Here is a 23,272-nt window from a genome sequence, read left to right as displayed (position 1 = left end):
AAGGAAGCAGTGTCCTGATAAAAGGGGACGTTGCCCCTTCTCCCTCTTTCAGTCTCTCATCTCCCACCCTGAGAGCATGTGGTAAGAGGCCTTGCTGGATGCTGGTGGTTTCATCTTGGATTTCCGGACTCCAGAATCATGAGGAATACATTTTTATTGTCTGAGGTATTCTAAGAGTAAGACAAGCTGATTGTTTTGGAAACAAGGTCTTGCTGTGTTGTCCAGGCTGGACTTGAACTCATGGGCTCACGTGACTCTTAGCCTCTCGAGAAGCTGGGATTACAGATATGCACCATTATGCCTGGCCGAGATAGGCTTTTTAACCCATTTATGTATTATTTTTCTTTTTAATCAATTTAATGAAATATAAATCTTTAGTTCTGCAGGACTGTATAAACAGGAGTAAAACTATTACTTCTTATAGCATGCATACATTTGCTTTTCTTTAGGAAATGTCCCTTTGCTGGGTATGGTGGCACTCAGGAGACTGAGTCAGGAGGATGGCGAGTTCAAGGCCACCCTGGACTATGTAGTGAGACCCTATCTCAAGAATAAAACTATTACTTCGTATCCACAGTGGGCTAAGCACCAATGTAGGCCTACTTACTCAGCGCTGCTTAAATGTAATGAAATGACATTTCTTTGTAAAACCCTCTTTACCTGACCCTGCCTCAGTCTCTCTGGGAAGACGTTGCCTGTTTCCTGAATGTACACGACACAGACCGCAGGTGTGCTCTGCATCAGGCCCCTCAGCCTTTATGGTCACCTGGGAATCTTGCTAACATGCAGGTTTGGATTCACCGGACCCGAGCAAAGGGCTTGAGAACTTGCACCTCCCACGGACTCCCGAGGACCCCCATGCTGTTGGTCCACAGGGCACACCCTGGACGGTGAGGCGAGACCTTACCTGGAACGTAACTTGGGCCAGAAAGATGAGTTTGTCCCGCTCGAAGAGCCCCTGGGCTGTGTACATGAAGACGGAGTAGGTGATCTCGTCCGTCAGGTTGATCACTCGCTGCTTGACCTCATCCGCGGGGGTGGTCTTCTGGATGGCTTTCTCGAACACCACGTTGAAGGCCTAGGGAAGCAGTGTGAGCGAGCTGGCTCTGTGGCCCCTGCCGTGTGCTGACTGGGACTCGGGGAAGACAGGGTGGGGGTGCCGGCCCTGGACCGATCTGGCGCCCTGGCTCCCCTCCGTCCCGAATGGAGCTGCTCTGCCCTTGGTTGGCACCGCCCCAAGGCCCCTGTGAACACCAGGCCGCTCAGGGGCCACCGACCTTGAGTGAGAACTGGTAGATGGGGTTGATTTTGTTGAGGTCGTTCAGGATGAAGTAGAGCAGGGATGCCCGCTCCGCGGCAGGGCGGTAGTTCTCCCTCACCTCATTGATCTTCATTTCTGTGATTTTTGCCTCTTGTACCTCAAAACGAACAGAAGGGACGTGGGTGAAACCAGCAGGCAGACAAGCCTCAAACAGGTGGCCCCAGCCCACCCGAAGCCCTTTGCTCTGAGGGGACCCTCTGCAGACAGAAGGGTGCCAGCTGGGTCTGGCCCCTTCTCCCATCAGCCCCCTCGGGGGCTCCAGTGGCCATGGCCTCTTCCTGCCCATTGGTGCAGGCTCCTCACAGCCGAGCTGCCAACCTTCCATGTGCTCTGGCCAGGCCATGTGGCAGCCATGGGCCAGCCCTACCTTCTCCTCGATCTCGCTGGCCATGTGTTTGGTGGTCTCCAGGTTCTCTACCAAAGCAGCGTCTCCCAGAAAGTTCCCCGACGCAGCCGACAGACGGGTCAGGAGAGAGTCTTCCAGCTCCTTCAGGACAATCTTGAATTCATTCTGAGATTGGGTGAGGTTTGCCTGTGGGGGCAGCAGAGGCCCGGGGAGCACAGTTAGTGGAGCCTGGCCTTCCCTTGCCCTCCTGGGCACTGGGCCTCCCTGTAGCTGCGGTGTGGACCCTGCCAGCTGGGCTTCAAAGGAGAGGAATGACACCCAGCCTGCAAGGGCACCAATGGACCTGGGAGCCCAGCGCTGTGGAGGAACAAGAGATAGGCGAGCGGGATGCCTCTGAGGCCCGTGTGTGACCGAGACAGAGCTGGGAATGTGGCTGTGGCATGGGTGGCTGCAGAGCATCCTCCTGGGCAGGACCCTCCGAGCTGCCCAAGAACTGCTGTGAGCCCTGGCCTTCAAGGGCAGCTGTCATTGATTTGGGAGCTGAAAGAAGGGACAGCTAGGAAAGAAGAAATGACTCCTTCTGTTGGACAAAGATACGGTGCAGCACAATGAGCTGGGGCTCCTTCAGAGAGAAGCAGTGAGATGCACGGGGCCACCTCAGCGCCCAACTCGGGGCCACCCCTCAGGGCTGTTACCTTCAGCTGCTCCAGATCCGGGCGCTCTTTGGCCACCACAGTGGCCAGGAGCTGGTCCTCGAGCCCATCTCTGGTGACCAGGAAGTTGATGAGGGTGCACTGGGCTTGCATCTCGGGCTTGTAGTGTGGGTTGAAGTACTTGGTGTGCAGGATCAGGCGGAAATTGGGGTGGTACTCCACCTCCTTGTCGCCGATCTTAATGTACCTGGCAGGGAGGGAGCACAGGTGAGGCGAAATCAAGGGACAGGGCCACCTGCATACCACTTGGTGCCTGTCCCCAGGCTGGCTACCCCAGAACCCTGTGCTGGTTGCTGGGCAAACTGCAGCTCTCCTTGGGGTGACACGGGGTGTGGCCCTCTGGAGGCTCCATGTGTCCTCTCCTCTGGGGGACCCATCATCCGTCATCCACCGTGGCATTTGTTCAACTGTCTGCACAGTGCTCTCCTGGGAACCTCGACAGAAGAGCTCTGCCAGGCCCCGCCCCAGATTCAACTTAGACCACCCAAGCACTCTGGACGCTGGAAGCCCAGGGCCGCAGATCCACTGAGGTGGAGGCTTCTGTCTGGCACTGCCCTGCTCTTTCCTGATTGAGCTTATCTTTGGGATCCTTTGTCTAACTGCACACACTGGGTACCAGCACTCATGCCCCGGCCTTCTCGGAGTCTAGGGCATCAGCATATTTACCTGCCCCTCTGGCCTGGACTTTTCCCGTGGCCCTACACTGAAAGGTGCCTCAGTGCTGACATTTACATTTTTACATGATTTAACGTTTTCTTTTCTTTTTGGTACTGGAGATCGAACTTGGGGCCTTGTGCTTGTGAGACAGGTGCTGGAACCACTGAGCTAAACCCCCAGCCCTTTTCTTTCATTTTTAAATTAAAAAATTTTTCTTTGTGCCACTGGGGATTAAATCCAGGGTTCTTTGCACTGAGCTCCATCCCCAGCCACTTTTACTTTTAAAATTTTAACACAAGGTCTCAGTAAATCACCCAGGTTTGGTTTGATTTTGTGATCCTTCTGCCTCAGCCTCTCAGAGGGCTGAGGCATGCACTGCTACACCCAGCTACGATATACATATTATAAAAGCAATACAAGCTTAGAGCATTGACTGGTAAGAACATTATCCGGGCATATAAAAAAAGGGAAACTGATACTTATTACAACATGAATGAGCCTTGAAAACATAACGCTAAGGGTAAAAATCCAGACATAGGAGACACGTATTGCAAGCTGGGACATCACGGTGCCCCCTGTAATCCCAGGTACTTTTGGAGGCTGAGGGAGGAGGATCAAAAGCTCAAGCCCAGCCTGAGCAGGTTAGCAAGATCCTATCTCAAAACTGGAAAGTAATGAAAGGGCCAGGGATGTAACTCTGTGCAAAGACCCTAGGATCGGCCCCTAGTACTGCAAAAACCAACCAAACAAACACAAGCACTTGGGAGGCTGAGGCAGGAGGATCACTGTGAGTTTGAAGCCAGCCTGGGCTACACAGTGAGTTCAAGCCCAGCCTGAACTACATAGCAAGACCCTGAGTTAAAACAAATGAACAAATAAACACACAGATACTGCATGATTCTATGTGTATGAAATGTCTAGAATGGCCAGAATCACAGTAGCAACCTGAGGCAGATCAACAATAGTTGCTTAGGGCTTGGGAGGGAGGATGCATGGAGACTGACGTTTGATGGGTACAAGGTTTCTTTCTGGGGCGATGAAAAGGTTGTGGAACTAGATGGGTGATGATTGCACAATATGTACTAAATGCCACTGAATCGGACACTTTATTATGGTTAATTTCACCATAATTTAAATCACGAAATACAATCTCAAGATTTACAAACTGCATAAGAAAAGAAAGAAGGAAAGCACGCCTATGGCACGGCAGGATAGACGCCTCACTGTGAGCGGGGTTCTTTCCAGCCTCCCTCAGGCCTGGAGTCCCTCACCCCCTCCGCACCGCATGTTGGCAAGGGCCTGCAGTTTCCCAGGAAAGCAGAGGGAAGTCTGAGCCGCTCCTCCGCCCACACACCCAAGCCTCCACATGGGCGTGTTAACCCAGGTTAAGCCCAGAGGCGGAAACGACTCACTTTCCCTTTTTTATTGTGTTCCTGCCCAGTAACGGGTCCAGTACAGGGTCCACGCTTTCGCCAATATTCTCGATAAGCAAGATGTCCCCTGCTGAGATGGCCTGCTGGATGATGTCCAGGTAGCTATGGGGACAGCACAGAAGCCAGTTCACAACAGCGGGCCCAGGGTGGGAGCCCTGCCTGCCCTGGAGGTGGCCCCAGTGACGGGGTGGAGAGGTCACCACTGAGCCAACCGCTCATCCTTCCCTGCAAGGAGTTGGAGCCCTTCTTAAGCCACCCCATGCTCTTAGGAGACTGGAAGTAAAAACGGGAGCCTCCCCATCCACGTTCCAGTCTTGTGTGCTGGTCCAACAGACTAGGAAGGCAGGCAGGGCTGCAGCTGTTGCTTCCCACCCGGAAGGTGGATGGGCACCACAGGAGAGAGGAGAAAATGATCAGCCTGAAGCCTCTAGCCACCAGTGGAAGAGCAAGCTGTGAGCTGGTCCAGTTCCCTTCCTCTGCAGGGGCAGCAGTGACCAGGAAGAGAGGGGGCCCTGGTTTGATTCTATAGTGCTGGTGCGGTCCACCCAGACCAGATTTTTAATCCTGTGCTGTATTCGTGTGCCGAAGTTGTGTCTGCAGGCACGTCAGCCAGTTTTACACTGCCTCCCAAGCCCCCGATTCTGCCCCTGGCACACACCTCTTCTGTCCCAGGCGGATGGCTTTCAGTTCACTCCCGTATTTGCTTTTGATCCACTTGATCCCTTGCAGCTGGGCATCCACAATAAGGGGCCAGCGCTCTGTGTTGCACAGGATGGTGGCATTCTCGGTGGACATGCGGTCACTGGGGAGGCCCTGGTTGTTCCAAGAGGCCACATCTGCGTCATCCGTCAGCAGGCTCAGGGGATCCAGGCCTTCTGTGATGGGGATGGGGACCTGCCGAGTGAGGGAGGGCACTGTCATAGAAGGGCAGTGCGCCCTAAGCACCCGATGGAAAGCAGCTCTCGAATGCCACCACAGCCTATGTTAGAAGCTGGAGGAGCCCACGTGATCGGGGAGCAAACAGCCCTGGTATCTGAAATGGCAGCTTTGTAACGCAGCCAGGAATGTCTCCCCCAGCAAGATGGGCCTTTCTAAGCCCTGGATGGGCCAAGCCTCTGCCTCGAAGTGAGGGTGCAGTGGAACTGCTGCCCTGCTGGGGACCCCCCACTTTCCCGAGTTATGAACAGAGCTGTACTTCTTACCTTTAAGTTATTTATGTAAGGGACCCAAAATTTATCCATCAGTTCACTTCGGTAGTTCTTGGTGAAGTAGCCCACGTAGGAGACAAAGGCGGAGACCAGCAGGACGTCCCCACACAGCGTTACCCCCTGGCTTTTGAAGTTCCCCACCGACTCGGCCCAGCGGACGTTTTCTGAAGCGAGTCCTCCCACCAGCCTGAAAGAGGAGTGAGGACACGGCTGGGGGGCTGGGCGGGCCAGAAGACCAGTGCTCCGCCTTTAAATGGGTCCTTGCCAGGGCTCCTGCTCAGCAGTTAATATGCTGGGCCGGAATCAGGAACGCTGTGGCCCCCGGGTCATCTGCGTCCATGTCCTGTCCACACTGCCTCTGAGCCTTTCACCCACAGCCTGAGGCTGCTTCCTGGACACACCTGAGCCCATGCTTGGCTCACAAGTGGTGGTGTCCAGGTGGGGACCATGGCGGGGAGCACCTGGCCCTGCGTGTGTATCCTACTCAGCAGGCCACCGGCGTGAGTCTGGTCCCTGACCCTAAATGTGCACCATGAGTATGAGCAGAATGTTCAGCGTGTTGAGTGTCGCTGCCTGGCACACACAACTGGGAGGTGTTGGTAGTGCCACCAGCAGCCCTGACTCCCTAAGGACCTAAAGTCCACTCCGATATCCTCCCAGGCAAGGTCAGCTCCCCCCACTTATGGCAGGGTGTGTCTGCACCACCCTGAGGCCGAACCCAGCAACCAGGTTCCCAGGTCATGCTGACCACAGACCAGTCACTGGCCACCAGCCCACTGGGGAGGAGCAGATCCAGGAATGAGCTGGAAGCTGGCCGTGGTGGCACACCTCCCACTGTGGAGGCTGAGGCAGGAAGATTACAAATTTGAGCCCAGCCTAAGGGGCTTAGTGACTTAGTGAGACCCTGTCTCAAAAGAACAGAAAAAGTGCTGGGAACATAGTTCAGTGTAAAGGCCCCTCAATCCCCAGTACCACAAAATAAAATAAAATAATAAAACAGAGCAAAACAGGGCCAGGATGTAGTTCAATGCAAAGGCCCCAGGTTCAATCCTCTAAGCAACCAAACAAAAAAAGTGTCGAAATTTCATCTGCTGGAAGTCTGCTTTCAGCTAAAACGGACTTACCAGAACTGGATTTATCCTCTTGCCTACTAAAGAAACAAAGCTGGGTGTGGTGGCACCGTGTGCAATCCCAGCATTCAGACAGGCCGGGCAATTTAGTGACTTAGAGAGACTGATCTCGAAATAAAAAAATAGAAAAAGGGCTGGGGATGTAGCTCAGAGGGAAGGCCCTGGGTTCAATTCCTAGTAAAAAAACAAGTGGAAAAAAAAAGGATCTGGGCCTAGAACTAACTCTGCCAGTGCCCTGCCAAGGCCCCAGGGCTCAAGCTCCAGGTGCCAGACCGCCAAGGGGAGCGTTCTGCACATGAAATTCTCACTGGATTTCAAGGGCTAGGGACAAAAACAAGCACCTAAAATAGCTCACTGATAGTTTTTACACTGACCATACAGTGAAATGAGAAAATTCTAGATATTTCTGAACTATACAGCAAGACCCTGTCTCACACACACACAGAAAAGATATACATATATATACATATACAAAATCAATTTCACTTGTTTCTTTGTCTTTTTTTTGAGATAGAGTCTCACTAAATTGCCCAGGCTGGCCTCAAACTTGTGATCCTCCTGCCTCAGCCTCCTGAATAGCCCGGATCCCAGGCCTGTGCTGCTGAACCTAGCTTTTCTTTGTGCTCCTTAAATCACCAGTTCCCGAGTTTTTTTTATACTCTAGACTGGTTTCATGGAAGATAATTTTTCCACGGGCCAGGTTGGTGGTGGTCTTGGAGGGATGCAGAGGAGCACACAAGCTAGATCCCTCAAACGTGCAGTCCAAGGTAGGACCCGAGCTCCTATGAGAATCTCATGTGGCTGTCAAGCCGGCAGGAGGTGGAGCTCAGGTGGTGACGCCAGCCGTGTGGAGCCCAGGTGAGCACAGATGAAGCCTGGCTCGCTTCACGGCTGCTCACTTCCTGCTAGGCAGCCTGGTTCCTAACAGGCCATGGACCAGTACCAGTCCACAGCCCAGGGCTTGGAACCCCTGCTTTACAGGGAGCTGCTGCAAGAGTTAAAAGATGTGAACCCCATTCGACTCCTGGTAGACAGCTCTGCCCTCCTCCTGAATCCGTGATATGAGCCAGCCAGTGAGAGTTCCCTGGCTGGGAAATACTAAGAAATAACCCAGAAAGCCTGTGCCCCATACCGCAGGGCTTACACAGGACAAGTAAAGTACAGTTGGCCCTCACTGGCCATGGGTTTAACCCACTGCAGGTGGAAAATATTCAGAAAAAACTGCATCTGTCTGGAACATGCACACCATTTCCTTGTCATTGTGCTCTGAACAACACAGTGTGACAACTGCATGCCTAGCATTTTTATGGTGTCAGGGAATGTAAGTCGTCTAGGGGCGGTCTGAACCCTAGGGGAGGGTTGCGAAGGTTATATGCAAATGTTCTGCCATTTTACACCAGAGCCTTGTGCAGCTGCAGTTTGGTATCTGTGGGAGGCCCTGGAACAGCTCCCTTTCCCAGGATGCCCAGGGACCAGTGTCATCCCTGGAGCACGCTCCTGGGGATGGAGTTCGGGGCTGAGCTGGGTCACTCGGGACTCTGTGGTGTGACAGGCTCACTTTCCTGAGGCTGGCAGAGTGTACGGGGGTCCCCACCCAAGATTATCCTAATTACTTTGAGCTCAAAAAGCAAAAGCTGCAACCTGGCTGTGTCCGCATGGGCTCCTTCCTCTTCCTCCCAGGGGTTCTGAGGGGCCTAAGAGACAGGAGAGGTGACCCTGGGGAGGAGCCAGCTACCTGTTAGCCAGGGAGATCACTCTATTGGTGGCATCAGCCTCCTGCTGACACTTGATCTTCTCAGCTGTTGCTTTTTCAAATGCTAATGTTAGGTTGCTCAGGTTGGCACTGAGTTCCTGGAAAATCAAGTCAGAAAGGTCCTGGAATAATGATGCCAGGCATTCCCAGCTCCCGGTGTGTGCTGAGCATGGAATGGCACAGCTTATAAGGGCCCAGTGCCCTCCTGAGCACGGAGGGGTGCGTACCACGCAGCCCCTGGCATGCTCTGGTGCCCACCTCTGCCTGCACTCTCCTGAGCTGCTTAATCATTCACGAGGGCAGGCCGAGCCAACCCATCTGAACAGAGGTATCGATCAGGCAGCATGAGCAAGTGGCTTGGTGTTTTATAGGGCAGTGGGCGAGTAAGCACTTACCGCAATCTTGTTCTTGATGCGGGACAGCTTCTCCTGTGCTTCTGCCAGCTCAGCGTTGGCCTCCTCCAGGGCCTGCCTCTTGGGTGCCACGTTGCAGTAGACTTCGTAGAAGCGGACAATGTTGATGCACCAGGAGCAAAGGCCCGCGGCGGCTGTGGACTTGGAGCGAATGAACTCGGGGTCGAATGTGGGGTTGCCTTGGTAGGGTCTGTTGAGGAAACTGGTGCTGCATGGGCTCTGCCAGGATATGGATCCTGGTTTCAGCCTCCCCTGGATGGCTGGGCATTGTAGGCTGCTGAGCCACGGATGGCAGCAGCAGGACACCAACAGGAAGTGGCAGAACCAGGATTGGCCACCAAGCTCTCACGTAGGCCCCCAGTGTCAGGGCTGTCCTGAGAGCAGCTTGCACAGCAGCCTTGCTGCAGCAGCCTCAGCAGGGGGACCACCCCTTCCTGGGACTCAGGGAGCTCCAGTTCCTCACCCAAGGTGGCACAGAGGCCCCGTCCACCGCACCCACTCTGCCACTCACCAGGCAGAGTGGCCAGGCACAGTGAGACCCAAGTTCCCACTGAGTTTGTAGGGAAGAGACATCCAAAAAGGAATGCTAAAGGGACCCAGAGGTGCACCCACCGCTGCAGTGCAGGCCCTCTAGACATACGGGTTTAAAAAGCGATGACAACGTCATCAAATGCAACAAACAGCTGTCGGCAGCAAGAAATGGGAATGGATAATTCAAAATCTTCACTGGACAGTAATTTGAATTTCAGCTGGGAAAGTGGCCAACAAATCTCCCTCTGGTTTCCTGGGTGCTGTGTTTGGGCTGACATTAAAGCGAGTGTGCATCTTTTACACGCGCACCCCATGGGCAGTCTCGCAGGTGGTGTGTGCTGAGGAGGAGACGTTCTTTGAGTCACTGCTTATGATAGCCTCGTGGAAGCGGTCCAAACCCACAACGGCGCAGGAGCTATGATTTGGCCCCAGCCAGGTTAGACCGAAGTTTACAGGTCAAACTTAGGAAGCGCTTTTGTAACATATGCAGAAGTTGTTTTGCTCACAATATGAAGTATAAAATCATTGTGTATTTTGAATATTATTTCAACTATGGAAAACCTGAGAAAAAAGACTGAAAAGAAATATTCCAAAAGTTTTTCTGGACTGGCATGTGGCTCAGTGGTAGAGCACTTGCCTAGCGCATGCAAAGCCCTGGGTTCCATCCCCAGCTCTCCCTGGGGGGAGGAGAGAAAATATACGCATGAAAACATCTTGACAGTGGCAGCACCTCGTGATGGACTTACTGTGCTTTCCTTCTTGCTTTCCCCTTAGACTTCTGCCTTGACCAAAGGGTTGTCAGTAGTTCAGCCCCTCCCTCACAAGGGGCCTGCTGCAGCCATGGGTGTGGCCTTCCCTCTAAAGCAGAGGCAGGTGGCTCCTGAGATCGGGCTGCCAGAGGATGGCCAGACGAGGACCACCAGGGCCTGGGGTGCTCACAGAATGGAAGGGGTGCCTTATGAACGTGAGCTTGTTGAAAGTTATGGGGTAAAATGTGGGATCCCCAGAATGCCCTTACAAGTCCCAAGGGCACCCCAGAGGGAGCCACTGACAGCCCCTGGGGCTCCTTCCAGATGTGGTATCTTCTCATGGGACCAGTGGCAAGAAGGACACACAAGGCCCCAGCTAGTGTAATACACATATGTATGTTTTAATATTGGTGCACGCATGCATGCATGCATGTTATATGAGAATGCACACACTGCATTTATGTGCATGTGTGCACACACGTACATTTTAGCATGTGTACGCATGTATGTGTAGTGTGGATGTGTACCTCTTAGCACACATGCATGTGTGTGCACAGCACATGTGTATGTTTCAGTGTGTGTGTGTGTGTGTGTGTGTGTGTGTGCGCTCAGTCCTCTGACGGGGACTGGGACCCCAGGGTTCCCGGTTGCAGAGCCTGTGAGCTGCGTGTTCCTGCCGCGGGTGCCGACTAGGGGAGCAGCAGCTTAGATTTCCAGTGCAGGCCTTCCCACCTGCCCCAGCTTGCTCGGGTGGAGGAGACAGAGGGGGATGCGACTCCCCACCGAGGCCGAGCTTTACCTCTACACCCTGATAGCTCAGATAGAAACGCATTTGCCTGGGGTCGCCCACCATTCTTGGATTCCAGCTGGCTCAGTCTGCCCAAGTCCCTGAGCCCCAGGGCAGGGACGCGTCTAGGGGCTGGTCACAGTGGCCCGTAGGAGATCCTGGGCCGAAGTGCCCTGGTGCGTGGAGAACCAGGGTAACTGCAGCCTGGACTCACTTGAATGCTTTCAGGCAGGCCTCGGGGATGTGCTCCTTGTCAAATTTCTTCAGGGAGTCCAGGAAGGTGTCCACTTTGCCCATCATGATCTTCGCAGCCTTCCAGGTCTTGTCCTTGGGGATCTTGCCCCCCGGTGCAGTCAGAGTCATGACGGCAGCTGTCACATTGACCACAGCGTCCGGGGGCGACCCGAAGGACTTCAGCTCCGTCAGGTTGTTCTGTGGAGGACAGGAGCCGCATGAGCCCACTGTCACTGAGCCCACTGATGGGCCAGGCTCCGCCCCTTTCATTTCCTTGTCACCTTATTCAGTGTGTCCAAGGCCTCTTGGGCCGCCAGCAGGGCCGGCTCTGCCTTGGCCAAGTCTGTCTCACAAGCCTTTTGTTTCTCAGTGACGTTCTGGAAGGAGGCCGCACAGAATGGTCAGGGCAGGCCTGTCTGTCTGTCTGTCTGTCCATGGGGGCTGGGCGATGGGGTGAGGAGGGGCTATGGAGGGGAATGAGGGGTGTCCCCCCCAACAGCCAGGGCCCAGCAGCCCTGAACGTTACAGGAGGCCACAAGGCCTTTGCTGCCTGTGCCCCTGCTTCCTCTGCCCTGTCCCTCAGTGGCCGGTTCTCAGGTCATCAGCAGAGGTGGGATGCCGCATTGGGAACCATTCCTTCTACTGGCGCCATCCAGACACAGTGCTGGCTTTGAGGTCATTTCATATCTGAACCATTGCTCGATCTCTCCAAAATGGAGCCCTTCAGAGTGTGCAGCTTATCCTCCCTCTAAGAAGGCAGAGCCTGCCCCTCTGTGCACGTGTGAGTCACTCACTCTCCAGCTCAGGAAGGACCCCGGGAGCCACTGGATGCTGAGCAGAGGGCAGAGGACGCAGGTCTGGGTGACAACACTCACCAGGGGCCCCACAGCGAAGGATTAGGGGATGTCTCTGCAGCCTCCGCCACGGCAGGGCAAAGAACCTCCCTGAGGATCCCTTTCCGCACCCTACTTTGGTGGAACCCGACTAAGGGAATGGGACGTGGGAGGCACTCAGCCAGCCAGCGGAGAGGGGTAGCACCCCGCTCTCTGCCCTGGAGCATCCCCGAGTTGGACGTCCTGGATGAAGGGCTGGAGAGGAGATGCTGGGACATTAGCTGTGCTGTTTCCGCAGCAGACGGCAAGTTGCTGCAAACAAGGATGCAGGAGTCGGGTCCTGCCGATCCTAACCAGGCCACCCACCCATCTGAGACCTTGATTTACGGATCACTCCAGCCTCAGATTCCCCATCTGCCTAACAGGCTGCAGTTATGTAGGACGAAAGGAGAAAGGGGCCACATTCCCGGCCACTCTGGCTCCCACCCAGCACAGGTGGGAACCTCAGACCCCGCTGTTGGCCCAGGGAGGGGGCTGTCACCTAAGATGGGAAAAGTGACTTGGTGAGTGGATGCTGCTGCCATCACAAGAGAGCAGGCAGCAACTGCTCAGTGTAAAACGCTGTGTAGACGGGAACCCAGGACACAGAGGGCAGGGGGAGGATGATTAACCAGCCGCTACACGACCTCCAGGCTGCAAAGGGGCTAAAGCCATTGCCCTGAGCAATGGTCTCCACCTCGGCCACCCACCCCAGGCCAGTGATGTCCGTGCCCCTGGTGGTGCCCGGGGCAGAGGTCTGAGACCAGGGCTCCAACAGCGGCTTCTCAACCCCTCAGGTGGTCACCGATCCTTGGGCTCTGGTTAAAATGCAGACAAACGGCATGGTGGCACACACCTGTAATCTGAGCACGCTGGAAGGCTGAGGCAGGAGGATTGCAAGTTTGAACCCAGCTTAGGCAAATTAGTGACTTAGCAAGACACTGTCTCAAAAAATAAAAAGGGTTGGGGACGTAGCCCAGGGCAAAGGCCCTGGATTCGAGCCTTGGGTATTAAATTAATCCTCGGTATCTCCAAAGAAAATAAATGCAGACGACGTGCCATCAACAAAGCTGGGCTGGGGTGGTGGTGCCACTCTGAGGACCTTGGCTGCAGGGTGGGCATTTGCCTGCGGAAAGCCCTCTTCTGGCCAGGGTTGGCCCTGGGGGCCAGGCCCTCCGTCCAGGGCCCTGCTTTGGGAAGCCCATCTTGCATGCACACCTCAGCCTTTCCCATGTCTGCAGGTAGCAGCGGACCCAGCGGGGGGCCAGGCCGAGGTGCACAGTGCGGGCAGCTTCCCGAGGCTGTCCTGGACGGCCTGGCCTACCTTGTTGATGACCTCCACCCTGATTTCCTCCTCGTCGGCAATGGCTTTCTCTTTGCTGACTTTCTCTGTTTCCACACCAACTACCTGGATCAGCTTGTCTGCGTTTTCGTTCTTCTGCTTGAGCTCTATCTCCTGAACCGCCAGCTTGGCCTTCAGATCGTCCACCTACGGAAGGAGAAGCCAGAAGCTGGCATGGGGGTTGTGGCTGGACCGCACTGCCCTCCACAGTGCATGGAGGCCGGCAGCCACGGGACCTCGCAGAGGAGTTGGGGTGCTGGGAGACCCATTTTGAGGGCTCTTCATTTTCTCAAAGGTTGGTATTTACGAGCACCAACTGTGTACACAGGGTCACGTGTGGAAGACACATTCCTGGTGCTGTAGGGGTTGGCAGTCAAGGTGCCTGGATTAAAAAATATGTCAATTCAGTCACAGTGTGGAGGGGTTCAGGGGCCCCAGGGGCTGTCCAGGCTGATAGAAGAGTGAGAAGGAAAACATGGCTGGGGAATCAGAAAGCCCCCTGGGAAGCCAATGTGAAGCCCCAGCTTGGTCCTGACCTGGGCAGGGAGGAGGGGTCAGTTCACCAGGCTAGAAAGATGAAGAGCTTGGGACTCCATTGTGGAGGATATCTAAGGCCAGGCAGATGACCTGAAAATCAATACAGCCTGAAAGAAAGTATGGCGGAAGCCTTTTCAGCCTGGCACCTCAGTAGGAATGGTGCATAAAAATGGATGTCTTCCCGCTGACCACCCTGGATTCAAGAACCGGATCTTCCTGGATGCAGGGCACCAGCCCTCACCTGTCCACAGCGCCCACTGGAAAGTCATTGTTAGGAAAGCCCTTTGACTCTCTATATAAACTGGACCATTGCTTTGTATCTCCGGTCTAGACATGAAAGTCTCAAAGGCAGGAATCCTGCTCGTCCCACTTGATGCACGCATGGCCCCCTCGCGTGGCCTTTCCCGTGGAAACCTGTGACACTGGCAGCACCCTGAGGCCTACCTGAGAAGCCGTGCTCTGCAGCTTCATCAGCCCATTCTCCAGTCTCTCAATTTTGGCCACCAGTTCCGTCCGCTTCTTGCCCAGCAGGTTCTGGTAGAGTTTGATCTGCTCCAGAAAGGTCTTGGGTGTGGTGTAGTTGTAGCGGTGCTCAGTGGCCAGGTACATCTTGGACATCTCATTGACAGTGGTGTGCACGTAGGCCATGAAGAGGCTGATGGAGGCCTTCGCTTCTGGCTGCAAGCACGAGATGAGGTGGTCATCCCTGTCCAACCCAGCACCTCCCTGCTTCTGCCAGGTGGGGTTTCCAGGATGCACCTGGGCCCTGGACAAGATGTGCTGCCTCCCACTGAAGAGGCCCTTGGAGCTACGCCTCAGAAACGGTCCAGGCGACATTATTTTTAATTCGATTAATTGGAAAATGTGTTTGTTCCACACATGCTTCTTTGGTATCCATATGGTGGCCCTGGCTGGTACCTGTGGCTATTCCCAATCCTAAGGGCTCCTGTCTGGGGGACTGGAACCCAGATCTGTGCCCTGCCCGCCTCACCTGAATGCCCTCGGTTTCCTCCAGGAAGCGAGCACTGACTGACACCAGTGCTTCTTCGGGCCACTCGTGGAACCAGTCGATGGCAGTGCAGTTGACCACGGCAGGGAATTTTCTTGCTCGCACCCGCAGGATGGAGCCCACAGGAGAGAAACACAGGATCACCTAGACGTGGGCACAGGCAAGCCGCTGGCTGGGCAGCCAGGCCAAGGCCAAACCTGCCGCTGCTGCAGTGAGCTCCTTCATGAAGCCCAGTGCTCTGTGGGGCCCAGCGTCCGCAGGCCCAGGGTGGACAGGTATGCTCTGAGTGTGGGGTGCAGGATGGCTGTGTGCCACCACAGATCACCCTCTAACTGATTTCTCTGCTCTCGCTGTGCAGTGAGGGTGCGAGGTAACCCCTACTTCTAAGACAAATCTGCCTGAGGAAGAAGCAAGGAATGGCATCCACACAGGGCAGACGAGGCCTGAGAACGGGGAGGCGGTGGTGTCTTCTAGGTTCAGTTCGAGACACAGAACCTAGGTAAGGACACTAGGGACCCTGGGAGCCCCGCTGGAGGAGGTGGGGTAAGGCAGGCCCCGAGGTGCCTTTGGCTGGATGGGAAGCACCCTTCTCATGGAGCTTCTGCCTCCCCTCTTTCCTCCTCCTCTGCTCCCTTTTTTTGGGGTGCAGTTTGCTGGACATGCCACTGCATGGGGTTGGCTAACTGTTCCTCTGATTTCCCAGCTCTCTCTAGAGACATGAGGGGGGCACCGCCCTGGGCTGGCAGGACCACGCTGAAGGACAGCCACGGACTGGGAGCCCTGGCCAGGAAACCCCGGTCCCACAAACAGCTCTCACTGATGGGCTGGAGAGGACACTGGCTTTACTGTGTCCCGCAGGGGAGGAGTGAGCACCTGCAGACCTGATGGGGCCGTGGGGCTGGACCCTCCCCAGGCAGCCACCCTCCTGAGCTCTGAAGAGGAAGACCGCCAGGGTCCCAGGTGCACTCCATCTTGCTCATGGACAGAAAATGCTTCCTGTGGCCCTGAGACACCTCTGAAGGCCCACAGGAAATAATCCCCGCCACCCCACTGTTGCTTCAGGGTTTCTATATCCTGGGAAGAACGGATCCAACTCCACAGAGCCAGGCAACAGGGAGCTGAGCGGCCCCGGACCCTGGCTGGCTGGCATGGCCCTACCTTGAGCTGCCTGCGCACTTTCTCGATGAAGAACTTCCAGCAGGCCTCCCGTGTGTCGGCCATGCCAAGCGACTTCACCTGCGGTCGCATGGAGGATATGATATTCTCCACCTCGTCGTCTGTGAACAGCCCCGGGATCTCGCCTGAGGCCAACAGGTCGTTGATCAGCACCAGGAACTGCTCCTCAGCCACCTGAGAGTCGGTCATCAGGAACACCGAGGGCACGTTCTTCACCGCGGTCTTGATGTACTGAGCGGCCAAGTCAAGCTGGACAAAACAAGGACCACAGGGGCTCCCTTAGGGACACCCCAGGCAGCCACCCGGAACCCACACTGGGGCCAACTTCCTGGGATGGTTGGGTCTGCAGCGGGGACCTAACCCATAAGTGGGGCATGGTCATGCCCATCGCAGCCAAAACAGTTGTCGTGTGGCGGGGCTGTGGGATGAAATAGTTTCAGCCTTAAAAAGGAAAGATGGCCAGGTATGGCAATGCATGCCTGTGATTCCAGCACTTGGAGAGGCTGAGGCAGGAGGACTGAATTTGAGCCAGTCTGGGCATTTTAGCGACTCAGGGAGATGCTGTCTTAAACAATAGAAAGAGCTGGAGACGCAGCTCGGTGTAAAGGCCCTGAGTCCAGTCCCTAGGACTGAAAAAAAAAAAGTTCTGACATGTGCCGCACCACGGACAACCTTGAGGACGCAACTCTAAGTGGAATAAAAGGAGACAGAAGGACAAACCCTGCGATCCCACTTCTAGGAGTTTTGCCGAGTGGCCGCACTGGAGATACAGACCATAGAAAGGGGGTGGCCAGGGGCCGCAGGAGAAAGTGGGAAGCTGTTGTTTAGGGAGGACAGGGTTTCCGATGCACAAGCCAAAAAGAGTTCTGGAGACGGACGGGGGTCCTGGCTGTGCAGTGTGAACGGCCGGCGCCACTGCACCGTGCACCAGAAACGCTGTGTGTGAGGAGGAAAACCCAACAAGCCCTTCCCGGAAGCCCTCGGAGAGGCCCAGTGAGTGCAGCCCAGGCTTGGGCTGGGGGACCCCACCCTGGGAGGGGTGAGTCGTCCTCAGAGTGGTCCACACACGCAACTCCCTTCATATCCCAGGAGGGGTAAAAGAAACACTTGGCAAAATGACTTTCTACCAATTCTGGAAGAATGAATGAAGAGGTAAGAAAATAAAGTGTGTTACGAAATGTGACTAGCTTGCTACTTTTGAAAAAATTGTGCCAATTTACACGTGTATGCGCATTAAGCAGTGTCATAGGCTTGGGATGTAATTTAATGGTCCAGCGCTTGCCTAGTGTGTGCGGGTGAGACCCGGCGTTCTATCTCCTGCACTGCAAAAAAAAGGGGAAGGAAGGAGAAATGAAAGAAGGAAGAGGGAAGGAAAGAAGGAAGAAAGGGAGGGAGGGAAGAACTACGTATCCAAGCACTGATGGGAACTTTTGGCCAGCATGGTGGTACACACACCTGTGATCCCAGCACTCTGGGAGGCTGAGGCAGGAGGATCCCAAGTTCAAGGCCAGCCCAGGCAACTTAGCAAGAGCTTGCCTCAAAATAAAAAAGGGCTGGGGATAAAGCTCAGCATGAAGGCCGTGCACTCAATCTCCAGCACTGAGGGGAAAAGTGATCTTTCAGGGTTTTGGTAGCTTATCTAGTTTCCTTTTTTTTTTTTGGTACCAGGGATCGAACTCAGGACCTCATGCTTGCAAGGCAGGTGGCGGAACCACTGAGCTAAATCCCTGGCCCTGCCACCTCTGTTTTGTTTGTTTTTGCTTTTTTTTTTTTGGTACCGAGAATTGAACTTGGGTCCTTGCGCTTGCGCAGCAGGCAGTGAAACCACTGAGCTAAATTCCCAGCCCAAAAACATTTCTTTTTTTCTTTTTATTTATTTTTTTTTTATGGTACTGGGGATCGAACTCGGGTCATTGTGCTTGCGAGGCAGGCGGCGAAACCACTGAGCTAAATCCCCAGCAGGCCCTCTACTTTTAATGGGACATACAGGCCTCTGTAATTTTGTAAAAGATTTTGCAAGCAGGTGCTCTGTGTAGCCTAATTCTATCCCCTGGGTGCGAGTCCACCCCCTGGGAGTCTCCTGCTCAGAGAAGCACTGCAAGGTCTTCCTCTTGAAGTTGACTGGAATGGACTAGGGGTCAAAAGCAAGCCTCAAATCCCATATTCTTGACAAGCTAAAACTATTTTTAAAAAGCAAAGAGGGACCAGGGCGTGGTGGCACATGCCTGTCATCCTAGCCCTTGGGAGGCTGAGGCAGGAGTATCACCCGTGAGTTCAAGGCCAGCTTGGGCTACATGGTGAGTTCAAGGCCAGCCTGAACTGCAGAGTGAGACCTGTCTATAAAAAAAACAAAAAAAAAACAAAGTGAAGGGAAGCTTTGAGCTTGGAAAGCAGAGGCTGCAGGTAGCTCTCAGGAGGCAGAGTCTCAAGTGAGCCTGACAGCAGCGACTCTAGGAAAAGCTGCCATTCTCACTGTCAGAGATCAAGCTCCCAGGCTGGAGACCGCGATGCCAGAGTCCGAGACTGACTGCATGAGCGGCTCAGCGCACACCTCCCGCAAGCAGGAAGCCCAGCCCCTGCTTCCAGATTCCCAACCCAGAGAGGATTTTGAATGGGGTAAGATGGGAAGGCAAGTGACCCTGCCGCCCACCGAGCAGAGCTCACAGGCCTGGCGTGGAGCCGGGCAGCCCCGCTGGGAGATGTCTTTCAGGACTTCTGGCTGTCTCCTGTGCACCCCCAGGAGAACCTCTTCCTGTCTGGAGCCTGACCCTGTGGGTTTGCAGGGCAACACCTCCCCTGTTGTGCCCCCTCCCTCTCGGCCTCACCGTGGTCCCTTGCCCTGCCCACCCACATGCTGAGCTGCTGGGACTCTGCCTTCCCCGTCTGTTCTCCCCGGTGAGTGCCCACAGTCCCCACGTCCCCCTTCCTGTGCTTCTGAACCCCGCTGTGTCGCCCGCCTCCCTGTGTACTGCCCCTTCCCAGACACCGGCCCTGGGAGAACAGCCTCCCGGCCTTCCCCCCTGCACGGTCTGCACCTGCTCCCCATCTCGGACCAGAGTGCCATGTGCACTCACCACTGTCCCCGTGAGGCACCATGCTGTCCCTCCCCGGGCCAGGAGGACGGGCGCACCCCGAGCGGCACTTTCGCTTGCCAATGTCATGCCCCAGAGAGAGGGAGGAACGTGCAGCCGAGTATGGGAGCAGGTCCAAGTGGACAGGAGGAAGGGGTGGCTTCTCAGCCCACAGGCCCTTTCCAGCACTCGGTCAGCTCCCCGCCCAACCCTGACGGACAGCCGCTCCTTGGCCTCCCTGTGCACGGTGGGGACCTCAGGGAGGCTGCTCAGCCCTGGAGACCTGGCTGAGGGGAGCCCGTGAGGCGTGGAGGGGTGGGGTAGAACCTGATCCCGAGGGATCTGGCCTGGCACCCCACACACGCTCTGCCACCTCCCATCACCTCCGTGTCCCCAACGCATCAGGTCACCCCTCCTCTGGGCAGATGTCTTGGTGCAGACTTGTTTTCCCGGGACCAAGACCAGGGTTTCCCAGATACTGCACAACAGCCTTCAGGGGCACTTCCTGGCCCTTTCCTGCTGCGTCCATAACCTGTCCTGGGCACCCATGGCTTCAGGGATGGGGCACACTTTACGGCGATGTATTAAAGCATCATGACCGCGTGTGCTGTGTGGAGGTGTGCAGCGGGGCGGGACGTCACTGCGACTCTGTCCTGGAACCGCAGCACCATCCTTGCTCAGGCCTTTGCTCAGGCCTCCCATGTCCCGAAGCCCCGCTTGTCCCTCCCCTAAGCTCCAAGTGCACAGAGGCTGCTTAATAAATAGCAAAAGATCTCAAGTCGGGTGTGGGGTGAAGTATGCTAGGCAGCAGACCATGGCTGCCGTGGCCGATGCCCATGGTGGAAGTGCTAAGACTGACCACCCAAGACTGGCCCTGACCCAAGGAACTGGGAACCAGGTGTCCAGAGAGAGAGCAAGGAGCGACACAAATCAGCACGACTTGGCACAGACTGGGAGCAGGAAAACACACAGCTCCAGGCAGGGGACGCAGACAGCCCGCGCAGGGGGTGGGGACAGCAGGGCGGCCCCACTCTGTGAGTGTCCAACCAACCGGACCCTCACGGGTCGCTTCGATTCTGAGAGCAGCGTGCGGGAAGCCCTGTCTCAAGAGGCCCTTTCCCTTAACGCTGGGATTTACAAATAGAGCAGACCCTTTACACAGAGAGTTGAAGCCTCCGGAAAGTGGAGGACAATGGAAGAGGAGCTGGAAGCTTGCCCAGGGTGGCTGGCCCTGGCTCGGCCTGCTGTCCTCACCGGCCTGCACGCAGCCCAGCTCCTGGGCTCGGAGCTCCAGTGGACTCCGCCTGGCCCGCACAAGCCCCCAATCCTGCCAGAGACTGCCCGGGGTCTGGCACTGTCTGGGCCCTCAGGGCAGCCCCGCTTCGGACCTGAGAGCCGACCGGGTAGCGTGGCTGGATCAATTTCAGGCCTCCTTTCAAGCACTCTGATGCTCGCTCTGGACTAATAGTGTTTGACTCGCTCCCGGCTCCCTGGGAGGGTGGATTTTCGGGAAGGAGAAATCAATAGAAAGCCTGAGCAGCATGCCTCGGGCATGGGAGACCAATTTCCACTAATGTTTATTTAATTAATTCCAAATGCAGCCGTCAGAATCTCAGGCTTGTGGTGAGACACCCAGGGATGGCTCTGAACTCTTTAATCTGGAGAACGGGGATAATTTCGACATCCTGTGACCCAGAGCGGGAGTCAGATGCTTTGGCTCCCCTGCCCCTTGCTGACTGTGAGGCAAAGCGCTGGGTCAGGGGCGGGAGGGGCTCTTTCCCCTCATCACAAGCAAGACTCCCCCACGGTGGATCCGGGCCTTTTCTCCCTCCCCTCTCCTCCCCGGCTTCTCCCGTCTTCTCTCTTCTCCTTTCTCTTCTTTGTGGTACTGGGATTGAACTAAGGGAGTGCTGAGCCACATCCTCGGTCCTTCTGAAGCACTAAATTGCCCAGGCTGGCCTCATACAATCCTCCTGCCTCAGCCTCCCAAGTAGCTGGGATTACAAGCGTGCATCACCACACACTCGGCCTGGCCTGCACTTTTTTGAGACACAGATGTGCTGGGTGGGCTGCGGTGGCAATCCCTGTGCTGGCTCCCTCTGGGAAAGGCTGCGCTTCCCTCTGCGTCCACCCTCAGGTCGCCTTGCCCTCACCTTGAGGTCCGGGATCCCGTAGTCCTTCTTGAGGGTGATCTGGAACACTTCCAGAGCGCTGATGTAAGCGGCCAGGCGAGAGAGGCTCTGCTTGCCGCTGCCACCCACCCCCACCAGCAAGGCGTTCCCACGGGGGGACTCCAGGATGCGGTTGATCCTGCAGACGTGGGCCACCGCGTCTTCAAACAGCACCTGCAGGGACCTGGGGTCAGCTTGGGGACAGTGCGGACGCCTGCCAACCCCTCGGCAGAGCCCCGCGTCTGACACAGCCCTGGAGGACACCATTTGGGGGTTTGTCCCACAGCTTTGATTTCTGCAGCTTCAGTTACCCACAGTCCACCACTATCTGCAAACAGACATGGAAAACTCCGGAAATGATCAATTTATAAGTTGTGAGTAACTTCTGTTATAGTCCACTATTGTGATTGTCCTATTTGATGATTAGTGAAGGTTGTTAACCCCGTGCTGCGCCTAATCTGTAAGTTATACTCTATCACAGGTGCTTGGTTGTGGGGTTCCGTGCCGTCCGTGGTTTCGGGCTCCAGCCCGGGTCTTGGATGCATCCCCACGGAGGAGGCAGGAGAGGAGATCGAGGGCCCACGCCTCACCAAGTTCATGGCTGCATTCACGTCGTTGTAACGGTCCAGGGCGTCCGTGAGCAGCTTGTTGAGATGAGCCATGTTGGTGACGGAGAAGTATTTGGGGTCTCCGACCCCTTGAGCAAAGTGGCAGAAGATATTTGGTCTTGCAAATAAGAGTTCTTCCCCAAGACCCTGGAAGCAACGGAGAAGATCCTTCTCATTCTTGCTGCACAGGTACACAGATACTGAGCAGCGGCCCCAGGGCTTGCCAAAGCAGCCTAGGGTGCCAGGCCAGATCACCAGAGAAGCAAACTGGAGCTGCTGTCAGCCCCCAACCACTGGGCAAAAATCCCTGGTGGTTTGGCCATTCTTCCTCCCCTCCACCATGGGGAATGAATGGATGGTCCAAGCGGTTGCCCGAAATTACGCAGCAGGTGTCGGGCACACACAGAACGGGCGGAGCCTTTCTCCCCCGAGGGCACAGAGGGAGATCACTGACTGAGTGGTGGATTCCTTCCCAGTGGTGAGGCACACCGGTAATCCTAGCACTCAGGAGGCCGAGGCAGGAGGACCGCTGTGCGTTCGGGGCCAGCCTGGGCTACATAATGAGTTCGAGGCCAGCCCGAACTACAATTGAGCAGATCTGCCTGTTGCTACCACAGGCCTCTCCAAGAGGGCTGCAGCCACCCTGGGCCCTAGACCGGCGCCCTCTTGGAGCTCCCTGGGCTCAGCCAAGGGCCCTCAGCTTGACTCACATCAAAGAACTTCTTGGTGGAGGCAATGACGACCCTGCGCAAGGTGTCCTGGTCCCTCTGGTCCACCATCTTGTCACTGTACACGCGCTCGGTCTCGTGCAGCCAGAGGCGCACAAGGTCCAGTGGGGTTTTCAGAAGCTCTGCTGTGGAGAACAAGAGCCCCTGCCCCGGCCAGGACAGTCAGTGTCCTCAGCCTTGTCGCGAAGGCAGGCCCAGGGGTGGGGGCGAGTCGAGCGTGGAAGTGGCTGCTTCCCCGAGGGCCGGTTTCTCCTCGGGGCCAGAGAAGCCACTGGTGGCCGAGTCATGCCTGGCGTGGGGGCCGGAGGTGTGTCTGCGTCCCCAGGACGGGGCTCATGGCTCCGTCCTTTAAAGGGAGCTTGCTGGAGGGACAGGGCCACTGACCGTGGGAGCCAGGTGATCAGAGGCCCCAGAGCGGAAGGCCACCCCCTGGGCTCCGCAGCAGAGGTGTTAGGGTCTGGTCCTGGCCATGCCGAGAGCGCG

General features: G+C 55.8%; 1 protein-coding gene across 1 annotated transcript in view; it reads right to left on the bottom strand.

Moving 5' to 3' along the window:
• The window catches only part of Dnah17 (dynein axonemal heavy chain 17), a 114,060-nt gene that overhangs the window by 19,112 nt on the left and 71,676 nt on the right, over nucleotides 1-23,272 (bottom strand). The window contains exons 52-69 of the mRNA XM_021241333.2: nucleotides 22,772-22,933; nucleotides 22,044-22,208; nucleotides 21,436-21,627; nucleotides 16,194-16,460; nucleotides 15,018-15,179; nucleotides 14,471-14,704; nucleotides 13,472-13,636; nucleotides 11,557-11,652; nucleotides 11,256-11,473; nucleotides 8,957-9,164; nucleotides 8,544-8,659; nucleotides 5,673-5,865; nucleotides 5,129-5,364; nucleotides 4,450-4,572; nucleotides 2,363-2,567; nucleotides 1,689-1,853; nucleotides 1,278-1,418; nucleotides 908-1,078 (exon numbers count right to left, since the gene is read on the bottom strand). Of these exons, the coding sequence (XP_021096992.2) occupies nucleotides 908-1,078; nucleotides 1,278-1,418; nucleotides 1,689-1,853; nucleotides 2,363-2,567; nucleotides 4,450-4,572; nucleotides 5,129-5,364; nucleotides 5,673-5,865; nucleotides 8,544-8,659; nucleotides 8,957-9,164; nucleotides 11,256-11,473; nucleotides 11,557-11,652; nucleotides 13,472-13,636; nucleotides 14,471-14,704; nucleotides 15,018-15,179; nucleotides 16,194-16,460; nucleotides 21,436-21,627; nucleotides 22,044-22,208; nucleotides 22,772-22,933 (3,219 nt within the window). The remainder of the gene's footprint in view (nucleotides 1-907; nucleotides 1,079-1,277; nucleotides 1,419-1,688; nucleotides 1,854-2,362; nucleotides 2,568-4,449; nucleotides 4,573-5,128; nucleotides 5,365-5,672; nucleotides 5,866-8,543; nucleotides 8,660-8,956; nucleotides 9,165-11,255; nucleotides 11,474-11,556; nucleotides 11,653-13,471; nucleotides 13,637-14,470; nucleotides 14,705-15,017; nucleotides 15,180-16,193; nucleotides 16,461-21,435; nucleotides 21,628-22,043; nucleotides 22,209-22,771; nucleotides 22,934-23,272) is intronic.

The sequence above is a fragment of the Heterocephalus glaber genome, unplaced genomic scaffold (assembly GCF_053883595.1).
Source record: "Heterocephalus glaber isolate CG9 unplaced genomic scaffold, H.glaber_assembly_v1.0 deba00000937, whole genome shotgun sequence".
NCBI lineage: Eukaryota > Metazoa > Chordata > Mammalia > Rodentia > Bathyergidae > Heterocephalus > Heterocephalus glaber.
Note: the sequence above shows the minus strand (reverse complement) of the source record. Positions and strands in the feature narration are given on the sequence as shown.